Below are 20,353 nucleotides of genomic sequence, written 5' to 3'. Positions count from 1 at the left end.
CAGTGTACTTTTCTTCCCTCTATCAAGCAAGAGATGTTTATATCAGCAGTGGAACTTTAAAGTCCTCTCCCTTTTCTCTCTCACTCCTTCTCCCTCCTCCTCTCCTCTTTTCTCCAGATGGAAACTAGCAGCACATATTTCTGGATGGATGCACCTTGCAATATATGAGACATCAGGAGAGCATATGTTTTTTGACAGCACTATTCAGTGGGAGGAAACTGTGCAGACTAATCACAAAAAAAGATCCGCTGTGCTTGTCCCCAGCTGTCTTTCATTGTTGATGTAACTTGGTATTTTTCAAACATGAGCTTGATTTCAACCAAATCATATCTTGAGGTCAGTGGGGTTAATACAGGCTCACAACTGTTGCTCCATATCCAATGTGCCTAATTAACTGGGAATTAGAGGAGCGTGTTTAGAAATGGAGAGGAAGATGCTTTTGTTTCCCTCGTCTGTGTTATGTGACTGCACGGAGTATGCTGCAGTGCAGGGCACAGTCAAGGTGACCACATATATTGTGTAAAATTGCTAACTGAGTTATTGCAGGTGCCAATTCAGTTTTTTGACAATATAGTGTCTCAGCAGCAGTCTGTGGACTTACACGTTCCTGTTTAGATGATGGATAACATATTTTTGTGCACTGCTCATCAGATTTGACCTGCAATCGTTTATTGACAGCAGGATTTTTAGATGTTAGACTGTACACATTTTCTCTCCAGGGTCCTATGTGGTTAGAACTGTGTCAGACTGTATGATGCTCTGTGACAAGCACTATCATTCACTCAGGTTTCCTAATAGCTATGTTCACAGCACAGGGTTTTTCCTTGTGCAAGATATATTTCCTGCAAGATTGCCTTTTAATTTTCTACCTCTCCCCCTCTGGAGAGGTGAGCACTTCTCCTGTTTGACAATTCCAAGCATTTCAAGGGATTAGAGGAACGACCACATGATACAAACCACCAGAATAGTAAACAGGCCTGTGTTGCCACACAGTAAGCTGTGAATATGAGATAGGAGAGGCAGTGTGGCTTGGGGAGTTTTTCCTCTCCCTTGCACTCAGACTGCCTTTCGACTAACTGGCCCACTGAGTGTGGCCAGCTAAAAGGTGTGATTAATTAGTAGAGTGGAACAAAGACAAGGTCTTTTCGTAAGTGCCATTCAAAAGCAAACAGACCAGCATTACTTTGCTTTGATCCCCATTTTAGTTTGTCAGTCAGAGTGCTTTAAAGTTCAAGACTGGCCACAGATGAAAGGGCTCCCTTCTATGTTCATTGGCTGCTCCACATGACAGTGTTTGGTGGAACTGACTAGCTGAGGCTAGACAGTTTAGACGCTGCATAAAAGCATTTTAGACATTCACGAATCCATGGAAAGTAAAAACTCCACGTTACAAAGCTAAACCTGTCAGTCTCACTTAAAGAGGACCTTCCCGTATGACGCGTCAGAAGTCTAGCTCCCATTCTTCAACAGGTTTTTGGAAGAAGGGAGCTGTCCTCGGTGCTGAAATCAAGACAGGCAGCTGGTAGCAAGGGAATCTGTTTGACTGCCTCTTTATCATTGCAGTAATCACTCATTTCATGTCCTCATAGAATGAATCTTTCAGAACCCTACTACTTTGCTTTTAAAATTAATTAGGTTAGTATTACCTGATGAGCTTTGGGGGTTTTTTCTCGGTTGAGAAAAATGGTTACTTGCTGGGGAACATTTGACATTATAGTTTAATATAGAATAGTACAGTATTGTTCTTTAGTTTTACCTTCAAAATCAGAGTTTTCACTCTTCTTGGCTTTTGGAATATGAATAATATCCAGCTTTCCTAGCTTACAGAGTAAGAAAAGCCTTTTGTCCTTTAAAGGTTGTATTTCTTTGTAAGTTTAAACATCTTCACATAATATGATAGGTTAAAAGTTGTTTTTATTAGTATATTTGTTAAATTATGAATAACCACGGTGCCTTCAAATTAAATATCTGGCTCTACTGTAAAGTGGAAAAAAAATGAAGTGGGACGTAGGACTAAATGATTTTACCACACCTCACATGTATTTCCATTTATTTCCTTTTCACGAAGATGGCAGTAGGGGTCATGCTATTAACTTAGGTAGGACCGTGAGCAAAGGACCAAACCTTTTCAAATTGCACCTGCTGCACTTTTTGAGATTCGCTACATTTAATTTTCCAGTAATTTACTTGCAGAGATGATGAAAACACTGGATGAGTTAACACCTTTCCTGAGGTGAGGTCTCTTACTGTTGACAGTAGAAGAAGCTTTTAATATTCAGTTCATGTTCCTGTACCTCTGTGGTCTTTTTATGTGATTGAAATAATTGTAGCAGCTGTGTCGGTTAGGGAAAACAGTTTGGGGTTTGAAAAAGGAGGCCAGTGATATGAAATCAAGATCTAATATGATAAATATCTGTGCGTTGGTTTGTGTGAGAGAGGACGTTTGGGCACACTTGTGTTTCCAGGGGTGGGAGTTCAAAATACAAAGTCTGTATTCGACTGTTACTTTATGTTCTTTCAGTTAAATAATTTTTTTCTGTTGGATAAATGTGCTCTTACAGGATGAATGAATTGACATATTGCTGCTGATGTGGTAGATGGTCCAGGACATTTAATTTAATACAACTAGACACCACCAGGATTAGTATGAGATGAAATATATGGGGTCCCAGTGATGCATGATAGGACACAATTGTTCTGCCGTGCACAGAAAATAAGTGGATCAGATGAAGAGATCCACAGTTTTTTGCCAACTCTGTCTGGATACGTGTGATTTTCCTCTGACTTCTCTCAGTCTAAAGTCAGATACACCACACAGTCTTACATATGTGGGCAATAGCCCATGTCCTCCTGGATTTGAAATTTTCTGTTTTGTTTTTTACTGTAGGCTTTGTCTGGCTTGTTTTTCTGCTTCTGCACCCTTTTGCTTTTGCATACTTATGTTGAGAAAATAAATCAGTCAAGTGAGAATAAATCAGTGAGTGGAATACATGCAAACAAACTAATTATATTCTCTAGACTGTAGAGAGTCTAGAAAACATCTTTTTCTGATCTTTGTTTCCCATTCTGAGGCTGAAGGGTCCCGTGTCTGAGCAACAGTGACTTTTATATGATTGCTGTTGTCTTGCCTTGCCATTTTACTGAAATCTATTCGGTATACATATTGGCTCATGGTGATCTTTGGCAGCCTGTCCGCTTAACTTAAAAACACAGTAGCTGAAACTGTCTCCTTCTAACCTCTTTAGGCTTTGAAACATTTCAAACGGGCTGGTATTCTTGACACCAAAGGCTTTATTCAACAACTGATGCAGCAAAGATCTAATGTCTCAGGAGGAGGATCGTTTGCCTGATTGTCCTAGTGGATTCATTCAAAATTTGTAAATTTTTCCACTTCCTTTTGTGTACATCCTGCTCTTGCTGGTTTGGACCTCCTTTTGCCTCCAGAGCTGCTTTAATTCTTCATGCCATAGATTCAACAAGGTGCTGGAAGCATTCCTTAGAGATTTTGGTCCATATTGACATGATAGCATCATACAGTTGCTGTAGATTTGTTAGCTGCACATCCATGATGCGAATCTCTCATTCCACCATATCCAAAAGGTGCTCTATTAGATTGAGATTGTTATCCTGCTGGAAACAGCCATCAGAGGATGGCTATACTGTAGTCTTAAGGGGATAGACAGCAACAGTACCCAGGTAAGCTGTGGCATTGAATGATGCTCAGTTGTTACTAAGAGGCACAAAAACTGTCATGAAAATATCCCCCACAGCATCATACCATTTCATGTTTACACCAAATTCTAACCCCTCCATTGGAATATTGCAGCAGAAGTCGGACCAGATCACGTTTTCTGTTGTCCAATGTGGGAGAGCAAAGTGAATTGTAGCCTCAGTTTCCTGTTCTTAGCTGGCAGGAGTGGCACCCGGTGTGGTCTTCTGCCACTGTAGACCATCTGCTTCAAGGTTTGATGTGTTGTGCGTTCAGAAATGCTCTTCTTCCTTCTGTGGTTGTAAAAAGTAGTTATTTGAATGACTTGCCTTCCTGTCAGCTGGAAGCAGTCTGGCCATTGTCCTCTGGCCTCTAGCATGTTTTGCATTCAACAAGTGCCCAGAGAACTGTGCGCACTGGATATTTTCTCTTTTTTCAGACCATTCTCTTCAAAACTTAGCACCAACAAGGCATTGAGTTGCTGCCATGTGAGTGGCTGATTAGATGTCTGCATTCACGAGCAGTTGAACAGGTGTACATAACAAAGCAGTGAGTGTAAACTGTTTTTGTTTTCATATGACTTCTTTTTTGGTTTAAATTGGTTGCAGGTGTGACTAAACATGAATGGTTGTCTGTCTCTATACACTAGCCCTGAGACAGACATGTGACCTGTCCTGGGTGTACGCTGCCTCTCACCCTATGACAGCTGGATTGGATAAACAGAAGATGATGAATGGATGGTTGGATGCATTTATATTATAAGTCTGTCTTTCACAGCTAAAAGATAATGATGAATTAAAGATGTTTCTGAAGTTGAAATTGAGGGAAATGATCATGAAACTGTTCAGGGACAAGAATTTTTGCTTACAGTTCAACTTATTGTTGTGAAGGGCCATGAAAATATCCCAGTTTAAGAGTTAACCCTGCTTGCAACCCAGTTTTTATTCATAAAACTGTTTGTTTATTCAGTTCAAATATGCATGTTCTACCTACATTTGGCTTGATGGAGATAAGATGGAGAAAAAGCCAGTGAAAGTGGGCTTTTTGTATTTTCACAAATCATAAAGTGTTTAAAATAGCAAATAGAATCTTTTTTTAACCAAATCCAGGTTTGATAATTGTTTAAAAAATAAATGGGTCAAAAAAGGGGGATGTAGTCATTTTAGTGCAGTATTTACGATTTTTAAAGGTCAGGCTGCTAATAGTCGCCAAAATAAGTTGATCATCATGATTTAAGAAAAAAATTAGGGAATTGGAAATTGGGTTTTTGCTGCAGTCATCAGTCATTGTCTGACTTTAAAACTGAATTTAAACTAAACTTGTGAAACCGGCAGTGTTGTGCAGATGTGTTAGGCCCTCAAATTAAAGTGAGGGTGCTTTAAAAAGTAATGATATGAATTGGGTTTTATCTATCATCCATCTATCTGTCTATTATCTAAACATAATGCAAAGTGCTGTAAACTGAAGAAATCTAGACCAGATCAATATTGGCAATATATTGATTTGGTCTAATTTGGCTCTTCACCTTTTAAACAGTACTATTTCTGCGCAGTATCTTTTCAAAGAGCTTGGCATGCACGTTTTTATTTATTTATTCTGTGCATTTAGGATGTCTCTTAGTGTCTTCTTTCTCTTTGTATACTCCCAAACTGTTCTCATGATGATGTTCTTTAAGATGTTGGTTAAATGTTGGGATTTTCATCATGCTGCAAGTGAATTTTGGGCTGATAAGCCTCAGAGTTCAATGCAGCTTCCATATACTAGTGGTTTGGGTGTGATTAGCATCTACCAGCCTTCTGCTACAGAACATGTCCTAGAGAACTATATCATGAAAAAAGTGGCATTTGAAATTATCACTTTTTTACGAGTTAAAAATATTTTTAAATCATGGTAAATCTGCAAATGTCACCAGTGAAATAGCTGTTCAGAGGCATTAAAAAAAGCAGATTTATTGCTCCAGCGATTAAAAAATAAATTTCACCCTTCCTATTAAAAAATAATTATAGAAATATTTCAAGAAAACAATGAAATTGCTGCAGACTTTAAGCCACCACCACACCCACAACCACAGCAGCAACTTACCAGCAATTAGTGCTGTGAAATGTAGTTTACACTAGGTTAATTAACTGTCAGGAATAATTTAATGTTGATATGTCTTCCATGTGCAAAACACTACAGTACACTGAGGCAATTAGTATTTAATTACATATTTCAATGCACATTAAAATTTTTTTTTTTAAACAAAGCAACATTGTTTGGAAATTGTGCTTCTTATCTTAAATTCTTTTACTATATGCAAGTAGCCAGAAATCACAGCAGTGAGTTGAAATCTTTGTGCTCATTTTTTAAACAGAGATGTTGTGAGTGTGCAAACCCAGCTGATAGTCTGAAGGTGGGAAGACAAAGTTGTCAGTGAACTGACAAGCAGATGTTTCCAGATGATAAATTCAAAAAGGGTCTGTTAACTAAAGATTTTCCAAAATCCTTGCCTGTGGCTTCACTCTTTGACTGAATGATTATGGAGCAACTTTCATCATCATTTTTTTTCTGGGGGCTTGTTAGCTCCATCTGTATGCTGTACCCAGCTCAGTGAGGCATAAACACTGTAATCTTTAAATCTTTGGCACTGTTTCCACAAACACCAGCCTTCCTGATGTCATAGTCACTGTCTGGTCACATGCAAGGACTATGTGACTATGTCAATAAATCAGATCACATTCTCTCCAGACCTCCCAGTGCTTACTAGTAGGTTTATGCTTATCTGTCACTATTAAAATGCAAACAGTGAACAATTAGATTGGATACACGTTACTTTAATTTTGCTGTAATGTCGACACAGCAGCTGTTTTCAGCGAATGGTGCCATTAAAGGTTGCATGGAAACTTAAAAGTTTGTATCTGCCTTTATTTTTCTAGCACATTCACTCTTCATTAAGTCACTGTCCCCTGAGCTGTGAGAAAACAAATATTGGCAAATTTGCCCACCACAGTCAGGCATATGGATGTCGAATATAGTCTACTTTGTCTTACTTTGTATCCACACTCTGACTGTACATGGCATGAGATGTACTCAGAAATTCAGACATACCAGGTGGCTGCTGTCTGCTACATGTTAGACTGAGCCTAATTTTTAGTGAAGGAGAGGAGCCTCTCCAGGTGTCACACAGAAGCTGCTCTAATGCAGTGGGTGTTATGCAGCCTGTGTCCTCTCATCTGTCTGGTTCATCTGACATGAACTGTACTTTTGATTATGAAGCAAACATTTGCCTTACAGTTTGTAGTAAGATAAGAAATAATTGGTTCAGGCTTTTTGCTGATGGGTATTTAATTCAGTTCCATTTTATTTATATAGTGCCAGCTCACAGTAACAGTCATCTCAAGGTGGTTTATAAGGTAAGGTAAAGTCTGACCCCAAGCACTTGGTGATGGTGGGGAGGAAGAACTCCCTTTTAACAGGAAGAGAACTTATGTGAAACCCCACTCAGGGAAATGACCAGGTGCGGGGGGGGGGGGGGGGGGGGAGTTAGGTTAAAGGGATGACATAAAAGAAGAGCAAACAGATACACAAACAATCAGAACAATATGGAAGGTTGTTTCTGCCACTGAGAAGAAAAAAAAAACAACAACATGGTCAAAATAACCTGCTGAAGTTAAAATCAAGCATCAGAATGACTTTAATAGTTGTTGGTGCCAGATAGGCTGGTTTCAGAAATCGCTGCTCTACTGGGACTTTCCCACACAATCATATTTACGGTTTACAGAGAAAATATCCAGTGAGTGGCAGTTCTTTAGGCAGAAATGTCTTGTTGATGTCAGAGGAGAATGCTCAGACTGCTTGCGGGCTGACTGGAAGTCAAGAGTAACTCAGATAACCACATGATACAATCAAGGTATGCAGAAAAGCATTTCTTAATGTATAACACATCAAACCTTGAAGCAGTTGGGCTACAGCAGCAGACGACCACAACAGGTACCACTGTTAAGCACAGGAAACTAAGGGTACATTTCGAATGAGCTCACCAGAACGTGGCAACAGAAGACTGGAAATACGCTGCCCGGTCTGAGTTTTGTTTTCTACTGTGACCTTCGATTTTTATTTAGTATAGTCCTTGGGGTTACAGATCTTGTACAGCACTTTGGTCAACGTCGTTGTTTTAAATGTGCTTTATAAATAAACTTGACTTGACTTGACTTGACTTCAGACGGTGGGGTCAGAATTGGGCATAAACAATATGAAAGCATGGCTCCATCCTACCTTGTATCAACGTTTCAGGCAGGTAGTGGTTGTATAATAGTGTGAGGACTTTTTCTATGGCACACTTTGGGCCCCTTAGTGCCAACTGAGCATTGTTTAAATGCCACAGGCTGCCTGAGTGTTGTTGCTGACACGCCCATCCCTTTCTGACTACAGTGTAGCCAACTTCTGATTGTTGCTCATAGCAGGATAACACACCATCTCACAAAACTCACTCAATCTAACACTGCACTCAAATGGCCTCCACAGTCAAAAGATCTCAATCCAATAGAGCACCTTTGGGATGCTGTGGAGCGGGAAAATCTCATCATGGATGTGCAGCTGACAAATGTGCAGCAACTGTGTGATGCTATGATGTCCATATTGACCAAAATCTCTGAGGAATGTTTCCTGTTCCATGAAGCACTAAAGACCTAGTTAAGTGGCTGGTGAGTGCAATTAACATAAAGCAAACACTTTCTAATCCCTTTGAAAAAAGGGAAAGAAGTTACTTTAACGAGTAAATAATAGCATAAAACTTGGAAGACTTCAATGAAACCTAAAGTTTTAGCATCGGAGGGATCAGGAAATTCTTACAAGCTGTTCTTCTCTTTCTTTTCCATATGGCTTTGCAAAAGACTCTGGCTGTGTTTGGTGTAGCTGCAGCATGAAATCAGAGATGAGTGTGTTTGCAAGATCCCTGCGAGTCTTCCCTGTGTTAATTCAGTAAGCCAAAAGGCCTGTATTAAATTTTTGGACTTGGTTAAATAGACAGTTTTCATATGGTTGCGTGATGTTGCAATGCAAATGTGAATCATGATTGACTAGAAAATGAGGAAGGGTTCCAGTCTTTCAAGCATGCCAGGACTAAGATATGATTCTGCACTATTATCAGACTTAAGAGACTGTTATATCAATTGCAAGTCTTTTTCTCTCTCTCGTAGTTTAAGCATGTTTTTTAGACATGTCTGAGATGGGACTTTTGTCAGTGAAACAATATTCAGTGAAGACAGAAGGAGCCTGCTGTCTATGTCTGTAATTTGTATGTGGCATTATCTTGGAATCAGTTCTGCTTGTCTGACATCACTTGTGCAAATTGTGGACCCTCTATGTCAATATTTCAGCAGTCTAGCACAAAAATGTCTTGTCGTGAGTTTTACCGTATTTTGAAAATGTTAAGTCTGGTGTCTGATGTCTCCCCGCGCTTCAGAAAATGATTGTCTTCTAAAGGGAGAAAGAATAATTATTTTCTCCCTTCCAGACAGTCCGCAGCTCTGTTGTGTGCTTAACTCATCAGTGAAGCAGAGTGGATAGGGGCATTAGTATGGTCATTAGCATAGTTCAGCATTGATGTGAAGGCCATTCATCAAACTCAGTGGAAGCACAGAAGCAATAAACTGATTTCTTACATTTTTGACGCTCCCTCCTCCAACGTTCCTCACCCATCTGCCTTAAATGGCTTGACCTTTATTTTGGTGACATTTTCCGACTAAAGAAAGAATGGCCCTGAGTGGGCTTCCAGCTCAACTCTTCACAGTTGTTCCCTAGAGTGGCAGTACCATTTTGTCGCAATGCACGCCGGCATTTGCATAACATCTTGATCCATTTTTCTTTTCATGTCATTTGTTTTGGCACGTCGGAGAAAACCTAAAAGCTAATAAGGTTAGCAGTTTGTTTTTTGCACATTTTTTTTTCTCCAAGCAAGATCAAATTCTCTCGTATGAATGGTTTCCCAAATTAGTTTGACATTTCGTTTTTGAATATGGTTCTCCGCTCCATATTGCTTGTAGTTGCATTATGAGTTAGACAGCTCTAATTCTGTGTTTTCTATTCTCATTTTATCTGCAGAGGTAAAAGACGTAATCCACACTCAGAATGTTTTTTTCTTTGTATCAAATGCGCATTTTTCTTTATTTTTTACCCAAGTTTGAATATTTGGTTCGGAACTTTGGAATGCTTTTGCCTTTCTTTTCCGTTCTCATCTGTGCTTCGTGCTACATTATTCAAAACACAGGCATTTAAAAATTATTCGTTATTTTTTCAATGTCATATTTCAAAATAGACTGTGGGTCTAAATGTAAAGTTATGCTTGTGTTTTGTGTGAATGGACTGTGCTATCATTACATAACATTCTCTTTTACATTTTTAAATTCCTGCACAGTTCAGAGATTTTTGTCTTTTCTCCTTGGTGCTTAAAAATAATTTTTTGCAGAGACCATGAAGAAACGAGTTGTTGGGGGAGAAAAAAACAAGTATTCTGCTTGAATAGTGTTTTGTGTTTGACTCCCTCTGGTGCTGTTAAGCACTTGGCTGGGGAACGGTCAGCTCATTGTTTCCTCCTCTTTACTTGTGCATGCCATATTTTTCATCATCTCCTTGACTGCATTGGTTTTTCAAAAGATGGGAGCTGTTGGCTTTTCTGATTTTGTAGCTGAACCTTACCAGAGTTGGACTTCCAAATACTGACACTGCTTTTGCTGGAATAGGCCACCAGAGTATAATGTCCTATAACAAAAAACTGATGCTATCAGTTTTTGGTTGTTTATTTTTATGCTGAGGTTCTGTTTGTTAGCAGCACCAAACATCATGCATTGGAGCTTCATTCTTCTGTTATTGTGCTGAGCACATCATGAGTACTTTTTAGCTTTTTGATGCAAGTTCAAAGTTCAAAGTCCTGATTGGCAAACTCATTATTATCAGTTGTGTGTCCTCTTATTGTGAAGGTCCAGGTTTATTTTTTTTCAGGGGTAAAAACACAATAAAAAAGGTTGCACATGCTACACATCTCATGTTAACCAATTTTATTAAAAGAATGGACAGTAGACTGCACATATGTATGTATGTATGTGTATATATATATATATATATATATATATATATATATATATATATATATATATATATATATATAATATATGAACCACATCTCGTTTTATCAATTAAAAACCATCAGGAAGGAAATTTGTACTCTCCACATCTGCTTTCAAGCGACTCCATCAGTGCAGCGATCTTTGTAAATAGGACATCACTTCTATTTATTTTCACCCAATTTAGTGGCCACTGTAGACTTCTCTTCAAAATGGTCTCAAGTCCAATCTGCCTGTCACCATGGCGACAGTAAGCCTTTAGCCCTGGCCTAATCAGAAGTAGTTGAAAGTGGAGGGATTGTTGAGGGCACAGATGTAACTCTTAATACTGTGCCTCATGGCAATGACGCACAAATTGTTTTGATGGGGGGGAAAAAAGTATTAAATTGAAGTTCATAACCCTGTTGCACTAAAAGAGTATCCACTGGGGTAAATAACCAACACCTTAATTGTTGCTGCAGCATAAACATTTTTATTCATGCTCCCAAGTAAAGTAAATACCTGCTTGGCAGACTGCTTATTCCATCACAGTAAAAATATTAATAACAGCTTAGCTTTTGGAGTTTTTGTGGTCTCTTCGTGCTTGTGTGGATTTTCTCTGAGTACTCTGGCTTCCTCCCACAGTCCAAAGACATGCATGCTGGTTAATTGGTGATTTCTAATTTGCCTGTAGGTGTGAATGATAGTGAGAATGGTTGCCTGTCTCTCTGTGTTGGCCCTGCGATAGTCTGACAACCAGTGCATGGTCCATCCTGCCTTTTGCCCATTTACAAGTTAGGATACATGCTAAATGTTTCAGAAAGTGAATAGATGGGAAAACAATCTGCTGGGTTATCTGTAATTCCACAGGAACTCCATCTATGCAGGTCAGCCAGGTGGAATAATTAATATCGTATATGGTGGTGAGCAGTTCAGTGATGCTCCAGTGTGCTGCGGTGTCTGAGAGACATTATTGCTGCTCTAGATTTACCTCTGGTTTGTGAATGGTGAGGCTTTCTCTTGGTGCTGAGGCTCTGTGTATTGAAACTAGCTAGCTGTCACTCACCACCCTGACATCTGACAGCTTGAGCTGCATACATACCAGTTAGTCTAATTAAGGTGGTGTTGCTCCCCTGACACACATTGTAGGGTTTTCATAACCTTCCTGGCTTTTTTTTTTTTTTTTTTTTGGCGCAACCCATCGACCCACAGCTGCATTGACCTTCTGGGTGTCTTAATAGTCCCAGGCAGATATTTTTAATTGAAATCATATGATTAGCTCTCGCTACAGGAAGCAGGTTTTCTTCTTCCATGGGCTCCTCTCCTGAGAATTCGCTTTACTGTTGCCTGCAAAACTCTGATTTTTAAGCACAATGGATATTTGAATTATTGGAATTTCCTTCTCTCAAATTACAACAGGCTTCCACATGACTGAGACTTTCTTTAGAGGTGTGTGCATGTCTGCAATCCAGTACATTTGCTCTGGCAGAGAACATCCAATGCCTCTGTGACGATAAATCATGGTGCATTCAAAGAAATGTTAAATTATTCAGTTCCATTTAAGTTTGTGTTTGAGTGGGGAGGAAAAAAAGTGAATGCAGTTCAGTAGTTGTGCGGAGACTATGATAAATGCTTAAGATGACACTTGACATACTGACTCAGTGCTTGGCTTGCGCTGCAACACAGACCTTAAACTCTGGAAGCACCTGAAAGCCTTCAGATAGAGCCCATCATTTTTCCATTTCTTCCCTTTAAAGAAGTGTAGAGGCAGAAAAGAGCATTCATTATGTGGGATGATGAGTCGGATTAGTTGGAGCCTCCAAAGCACATATACAGAAAACACAAGCGTGATTATTGATCCACATGGGAAAGATAAACTGTCTACAGAATAATAAAACAAAAAATAATTCCTTCTGTAACTTTTTACTATAAAAAGGCATACTTTTTTTGCATTTAAATAATAATAAATTCATAAATATAGCTGAGTGTGAAATCACTGTGATCAGGTGCACAACACTGATTGACAGTACAGATTTACAACTACATGTGATCACATCACAAGATAAGGCTTGCAGTGAGGCTTAAAGAGTGCACAACACCATGTTTTTCTTTGTAGTGAACAGTGAAGACCTTTCATTATTGTGACACATTTGCATCTGAATTTATGATGCTTGTGTCTTTTACAAAGCTGGAGTTTTGCTGTGCAGATTACTGGTCTCTGAGCGTCAGTGGGAAAGGATTTGGCAGAGGAACTCAGTGTCACCAGCACACTCAGATGCCCTCCGGTTTAAATGTGAAAAAATCGGCGCAAATTAAATTAGTGCACAGTCACATCGTCTCTCTGTTTTTAGATGTGTCCTTTAAAGCTACACTGTAGAGACAAAAATTTTAAGGTGTTTTCAGCTCTAAAATTATATCAGCCCTGATATATAGCTATATATCAGCTATATAACCAATATATCAGCAGGGCCAATATTAGCTATCTGTCGACAAATCGGTATCAGCATTTGTAACGGCCGACAAATGCAAATTTAAAAAAGTCAAGAAGAGAGGAGAGAAACACCCTTCAGCTATGTAATGAGTGTTGATATTGCATAGTTTGTCCACCAGAGGCGCTTCTGTGGTGGCAACAGCTGTTAGGAGCGCCACAAACACAACAACGTGCAAAAAAATGAGTAATCTATGACTTGTTGACACTTAAATAAGATTATTTTTGAACTGCAGTGTCAGTATCTTAGTAGGGACTCACACAAGAACTACACAGATGTTTGGGAAACCTGTTTGTTTTGTGTGTCTGGAAACAAAAAGATTTTTAAATCACCAGATATATTAGTATCAGTCTTAAAAATCCTACACCAGTTGGGTTTTATCAGTCAGTACGGTTTTGTAGATTGCAGTTGTGATTGTTTTAAATGCAGTTCTACTAAACCTATGGACTATTGGGCTGTTTTATAAGGAGCTATAATTCTTTTGTTGAGAAATTTCACACTGTGGGAACCTTCAAAAACATGGCAGAAGCTTTTTTTTCTTTCAATTTAGCTATATTGTAGACATAAGCTACAAAATTACAATCTGTTAAGAAATGTTGCATAATCAATAAATCTTAAACAAAGAAATTTCTTATTTATGTTATTGTGAACACATCATGCTCTTCTGTGTGCCAGTCTTTTGTGGAGATCCTGTTAGCTCCTGACAGATTGCTTTCTCCTGCTCATATCCATCCAATCTTCAGGTCTCACCAAAGACTTTCTCATAAGTTCACCTCCAGACCATGGCCGGTGTCTTGGTCACTGGACATTCAGACACTTATCATGTAGCACCTGCAGCGCTGTCTTTGCTATGTGCTAAAAGGTCATTGTCATGCTGAACGGTGAATCCACCCTTTGAGGTCATTTCTCTTCAAAGACCTCTCCGCTTTTATCTTTGTTTATGGTTATGCTGTGACCATCATCGTCTTTCTTAACCAAGTGATGAGCGGCTGTGGTTTTCCCGTTTATTATCCTAATGGTGTTCAGGCCAGTATCTCTAAGAGATTATTTTCAGTTCCTTCTGTCAATTTTGCTGTCATTAAATAAACTCCAGGGAGGCTAATATAACTATTCAATATAGGAGTGGGCTCTATCTAGCTACTCTTCCAAGAAGGTCTAATTAATGTAGTGTAGAGATCTTTTTGGCAGGTTCTCCATCTTCACGGCCCGACCCTGAAGTTCTTTTACGTCATCTAAACCTAATGGAACACAATTTTCCGGGGCCAGTTCTAGTTGATTTTTGCCCAACAGCAAGCCTTTGAATGGCAGTGGAAACAGTTGGCTTTACGAGAAAACACCAAAAATATCATCTCAGTACAAACCAGTAATTTTTCTGTCCACCCACGTCAAGTTTCCAACAAAGAATAACCTGACCTTTTCACAAGCAGAACGGGGACATATCACACACAGCTGAAGAGGACGACTCTTTGCAGTTTACTACAAATCCATGCTGTCTGTACTCCCTTTATTTTCCCTGTTTTCGCACTTCAGCCGTGTGTTGTGTTCATCTTGACATGTTTGCATGCAGCAAATGTTCCTGACTCATCTGATGACATGTACTGTAGCATATTTAAGTGCATTTTGCTTGTTTTCTTGGTCCATTAGCCAACCAGTTAATGCCTGTTATATGAATTAATGTAACTACTTCTTTTATGTGGAATAGTGACGCTAGTTTCCTTTTCCTTTTTAGCAGCTATTTTCTCTGTCGGAATTTTCTGTTTTCTGTAGCATTTGCCTCAAAGTTTAGTCATTTACACTGATTATGGGGTTTACATCTGAAACTAAGTGGTATTCAAACTGTGCATTGATGAAATTTTGTATGCCTGAGATACAAAAAAAAAAAAAAATGTGTCTGTCCACCTGTTAAGTGTGTAATCAGTGATTTAATGTCTTTATGTGCCTCTTGTAAGATAATGGGTGAAAATTATTCGGGGGAACCAAACGTGCAATTACACCACTTCTCGGGATTGTGACATGCCTGTGAATAGTGTGATTAATGGCAATTGCACTTAAGAATTATGAGATTTAGTCTAGCCTTTATGGCTCTTTTCCCCCTTATTGCACATGTTCTTGGATGATGAACATCATAGAGGCTAAAAAAAAGGAGAGTCATTTTTCTGATAATAATTTACTGACAGGCGAACAACCTTTGACAGCATTTGTATCCCAGAAAATGTCTTTTATTATCAGCCATTTGATATATTGGCATTCTTTATGCCTCAGACACAGTGTGGTCTTAGATGAACATAACGCTATAAAGACACGGTCACAGTTTATTCAAAAGAGGGGAACATGGCAGGTGCTGCATAGACTGAACTGTATCAATAATATCTTATAATATCATATCATTAAGCATGCCAGTTGTGCCTTTTTCTTTGTATTAATTACTTACAGTATACTCACTGATCACTTCAGTAGGTACACCTGTTCAGTTGCTTGTTAATGTAAATATCTAATTGGCCAATTAGATGGCAGCAAGCCATGTCAACACAGTCAAGATGACCTGCTGAAGCTCAAACTGTGCATCAGAATGAGGAACAAAGGTGATTTACGTGATTTTGATGGTTGAATTAAGGGATTGAATGTGGTTGTTGTTGCCAGACAGGCAATATTTCAGAAACTGCTGATCTACTTGGATTTTCCCACACAACCATCTCTGGGGTTTACAGAGAATGGTCCAAAAAACAGAATATATCCAGTGAGTGGAAGTTCTATTGATGGCAGAGGTCAGAGGAGAACAGCCAGACTTCTTTGAGTTCACAGGAAGGCAAGAATAACTCAAATAACCACTGGTTACAACCAAGTATGGATGGGCCGGAATTTGGTGTAAACAACATGAAAGCGTTGATACATTGTGCCTTGTATCAGCAGATCAGGCTGCTGCTGCTGGTGCACCAACTGAGCAGGATATAGAACCATCATGTCATGTTCCCGGGTCTTTTGGTTTTTGATCTTTGAAATTCTGTTCTTGCTAAATATCTTCAGTTTGTTTCTTAGCTTGCTGATGGTTTAGATTCTTCACTGTTGCATCTTTTCTGCTTTGTTTGGTCTTGGGCCAATTTGAGTTTTGTATTCTAGCTTATTTCTCTTCATGAAATTTGTAATTATAGCTCAGTCCTTGAGTTTCTTTTCCTGCCCGCCTCCGTTCTGTGTCAGGTCTGTGTTCCTGTTCCTGTGTTTAGTTACTTCCTGATTTATTTTGCTAGTCTTGTGTCTTTTGTGCGTTGTATTCAGTTTTGTTTCCCTTTGAGGCCGTTCACCTGTGTCTTGTTTTCCCTAGCTGTGTCCTCTCTCCCCAGTTACCTCATGTGTGCATTTAAATCTTCAGCTTTCCTCGGTTCTTTGTCACGTCCTCCGTCGTGCTGTGTGCTCTGTGTGTTCCATGTTTCCTCTGTGTGCATCCCTGGCTCCTGGTATGCATTATTTTGTATTTTGGCAAGTTTTCAGCTTGTGCTGATGCCAATATTTTGGTATTAAAGAATTCTAATTACCTCGGCCAAGGAGGGTGATAGTGTGTGTGTGTGTGTGTGTGTGTGTGTGTGTGTGTGTGTGTGTGTGTGTGTGTGTGTCATTCTGTCTCTAAACACAATAGTTTGAAAAGTTTTGAATGAATTCTGATGAAACTTTGTAGGGGTGCAGGGTGGGGTCATGTTAACATGTGGCAAACATCCATCAAGGTCTTCAAGGTCAACTAAACGATTTACTGGTTGAAAACTGACAAAAAGCCTCAACTTAGAAACTATGATTCTTACAAATGTGGTGTGTATTGTCAACATTTAGAAAGTGCTGTATAAAGATTTAAAATATCATGTCACATCTGACCTCTGACCTCTCCTTCAAGGTCAATAGCTTGATCTGAAGGTCAGAGTGATATTAATGCTATATAGAGCTATTTGAAATGACAATAAATTTTCAAACTCACAAGAACATGTTGACATGGGTTACTTTGAGTATCGTATATACTTTTTCACTTATTACTAAACAATGAAATGAATGCCACACATGTACTATATCTGCATAAATAAAAAATAATTACAGTCAAGTATATTAAAATGGGTTTCAATGGGGCAAAAAAAAAAACATCCTGCACTTTGCACTTGATTTACTGCATTACAAAGTTCTTAAAGTTCATTTAAAAAGAATAAAGAAACAAAATGAATATATAGAAAATACAATACTATTCTCTTAAAAGTGCCCAGAGAGTGAGCTGCTTTGACGGAGGTTTCTGCTCTCTGAATGCTTCTTGTACTGATTTATTCTCCAGTAATCTTTGTGTATATACATATAAAATATGCTGGAGTTATATTGAAAGTCTGTACCACTGTCAGTCGCCTGTGCTCTGCTTAATGTGATTATGAAGGAGTCGGAGCTGCTGTTAATTCCTAAATTACTCACATAAAACTTTTTTTTTTAAATATTTGATTTTGTTAAAAAGCATATATTAAAAATGTATACATTAATACTATTGGCTGACTGAAATATTGATTTAGGAAAATGCTGGGCAAGTGTCTTTTGAGTGTATTACTGAGCAGACCTGTTGTGCATGGAGTATTGCATCAACCTAAATATCGAGCACATTCAGCATGTTTTACCCAAAGAACGTGTGAATCAACAAAATGTTGCTTCACTGGAGTTTGCGTTGTGGCTTTTTGCACAGGTACATGCAGTGTGATATTAAGCGGATGGCACTGAGAACAGATTGTTTGGCTTTGAGGATGATCTGTCTACAGATAATTAGCTTTCCATCAGTCTGTTAATTTTCTATACCAGTTAACCGAGTGGCTGTGCTTACACAGGGTTGTTACAGCCTGTTTGGCTTCATTGGAATCGTCTGCACATGATGCCCACTGAATTGAGTCAGATAACATCTTGCCCCCACCCACTGTGTTTCCAAGCTGTGAATCTCTTGCTATTGTTAGCGCCTCACTGATCAATGTCTCTGCTCTTCATGAAGAAGTTGATTGATTGATGAAGTGGTCTGGTTTTCAGGCTGAGTTTCAGATTTGAGAATGGTTTTCTAAATATGTTGGCAAATGCTTTTTACAGTTTTTTGAATGAAAAGATTAATTTTTTTCTTATCACTTACAGTTCTATGATCTTCGCATGTGTAACTACGGCTGTTAAATGTAGGGAGACTGCAATCAGGAGTCAGGCCAAGCTTTTGGTTATTTATAGCAGGCAGTTCCTTAGGAAGTCCAATGCCACACATTCCTCTCAGGTCATTGTTTGAGGATCCCTGTTGGGAGGACTGCTGGCCTCTTATATACTGAGTCCTGTTAATTTACATAATGGCAAATATCATTGTTTGGTATGAATTTTCCATTTCCTGTAATAACTGTGGATGTTCTTGTTATGTTTAATGCTATTATGTGAGCACAAATCACTCCAAATGGGCCAATAAAGATAACTTTAAGCCTTGAACCTCGGCCAGGCTGTGTCTGATGAGATTGCATTTTCATGCACATCGATGTGTGTTATGCCTCAGAGAGACTATATAAGGTTTTTTTTGTGCAGTTTCACTATGTTTTTATCTGCACTCTGAGCAAAGACTGTCCCTCAGAAGTTAAAGTCCCAGATTCCTTTTGACACACATCGTTGTAATTGTGCCAAGATCTGATGATGATTGAGTTGAGGCCTTGTTTATACCTTCATGGACTAGTCTCTCTCTGCTACTTTAGGCAGCTTTTGCTCTCAACTAGCTATTACCTGTCAGTCACAGTAATGTGCAGTGGAAATCTAGGGCCATTTTCCACCTGCTTGCTTTGATGCCCACCAGCAGGTTGTTGACAGCACGCTCCATAAATACCATGCACTTTTTCAAAGGGCTAATTTCATGCTTTTTGGACTTGAAGAACTGCATAATCGATTGCAGTTTTCTACTTTCTTAATGGCGATTATCAATTGTGTTTTAAATGGAGCCGTGGCATTACAGTGGTTCCATCTGCCTTCTCCTTTTATTTTATTGTATGCTGGCTCTATTTTCACGGGTGCTTAAATTCTGATCGAAATCTTGTAGAAGGAAAAAGATTTTCACTTTTTCTCCCAGTTCTAGCCTTAACCATCAGTTTAGTGAACTGTAGCATTTATGAAAGGATCCTATTAGTTAATTCCCTCCAAGAAAAAAAGGGTTGAAAGCTGGGTCAAACAGCAATGGCCAGTGCATAAATTTAATAAAAGTTGCTCCTTGCTGCATCGTTACATCAGCATAAAATAAACTAATTTAACCACCATGTCAAAGGGGATGAAAATTCAATCTTTTCACACATTTCCCATCTGTCTCAACTTATTTTTGCAGTTGGTGGGTGGCGAGTTTGATTTGGAGACAAACTTCATTATCCAGGATGCAGAAAGCATCAGCTGCCTGGTGGAGCTGCTGGAGCACTGTGACATCACCTGCCAGGCTGAAATCTGGAGCATGTTTACTGCCATCCTTCGAAAAAGTGTTCGAAATCTGCAAACGAGCACTGAAGTGGGCCTTATCCAGCAGGTGCTGTTGAAAATGAGCTCAGTGGATGACATGATTGCAGGTATGATAATGATATGATTAGCAGATGTAGGCTAGGTTTTTTTTTTTTTGCTTTCAGATGATTGATGTTAATGAACATGCTGATGCCTTGTGTGTTATTATGCCTCTTTAGTTTTAGCTTCAGTCAACAAAACCACATCTCTGTAAGGTTTAAAAGCTTTGCATGTTGACTTAACAGTAGACAGTGCTAACAGTGCTGCAGATTGTGGTTGGAAAAATGTGACTATGCCATAAATATCATCTAAAACAATTATAGTAGCATGATTAAAGAATATAAAAATAAATTCCTTCAAATGTATGCAGAATTAATTGTGTTTTTGTCAGTAATTAAATAAACCTGCACAGTTTTTCTTGGCACATCAGTTTTTTTGGGAAAAGTCACAATAGCACTTGATTTTCTTCTTCTGGCTGCTCCCTTTTAGCTGCCTGTATCTCACCCTATCCTTTGCATCCTCCTCTGTCACACCAACCTTTTGCATGTCCTCCTTCACCGCATTCATGAATCTTCTCT

General features: G+C 38.9%; 1 protein-coding gene across 1 annotated transcript in view; it reads left to right on the top strand.

The window, feature by feature from the left end:
- Positions 1–20,353, top strand: part of nbeab (neurobeachin b) — a 216,828-nt gene that overhangs the window by 31,960 nt on the left and 164,515 nt on the right. The window contains exon 2 of the mRNA XM_030744567.1: positions 19,612–19,843. Within this exon, the coding sequence (XP_030600427.1) occupies positions 19,612–19,843 (232 nt within the window). The remainder of the gene's footprint in view (positions 1–19,611; positions 19,844–20,353) is intronic.

The sequence above is a fragment of the Archocentrus centrarchus genome, chromosome 13 (genome assembly GCF_007364275.1).
Source record: "Archocentrus centrarchus isolate MPI-CPG fArcCen1 chromosome 13, fArcCen1, whole genome shotgun sequence".
Classification (NCBI taxonomy): domain Eukaryota; kingdom Metazoa; phylum Chordata; class Actinopteri; order Cichliformes; family Cichlidae; genus Archocentrus; species Archocentrus centrarchus.
The sequence above is the reverse complement of the archived record's forward strand: the minus strand, read 5'-3'. Positions and strand labels throughout refer to the sequence as shown.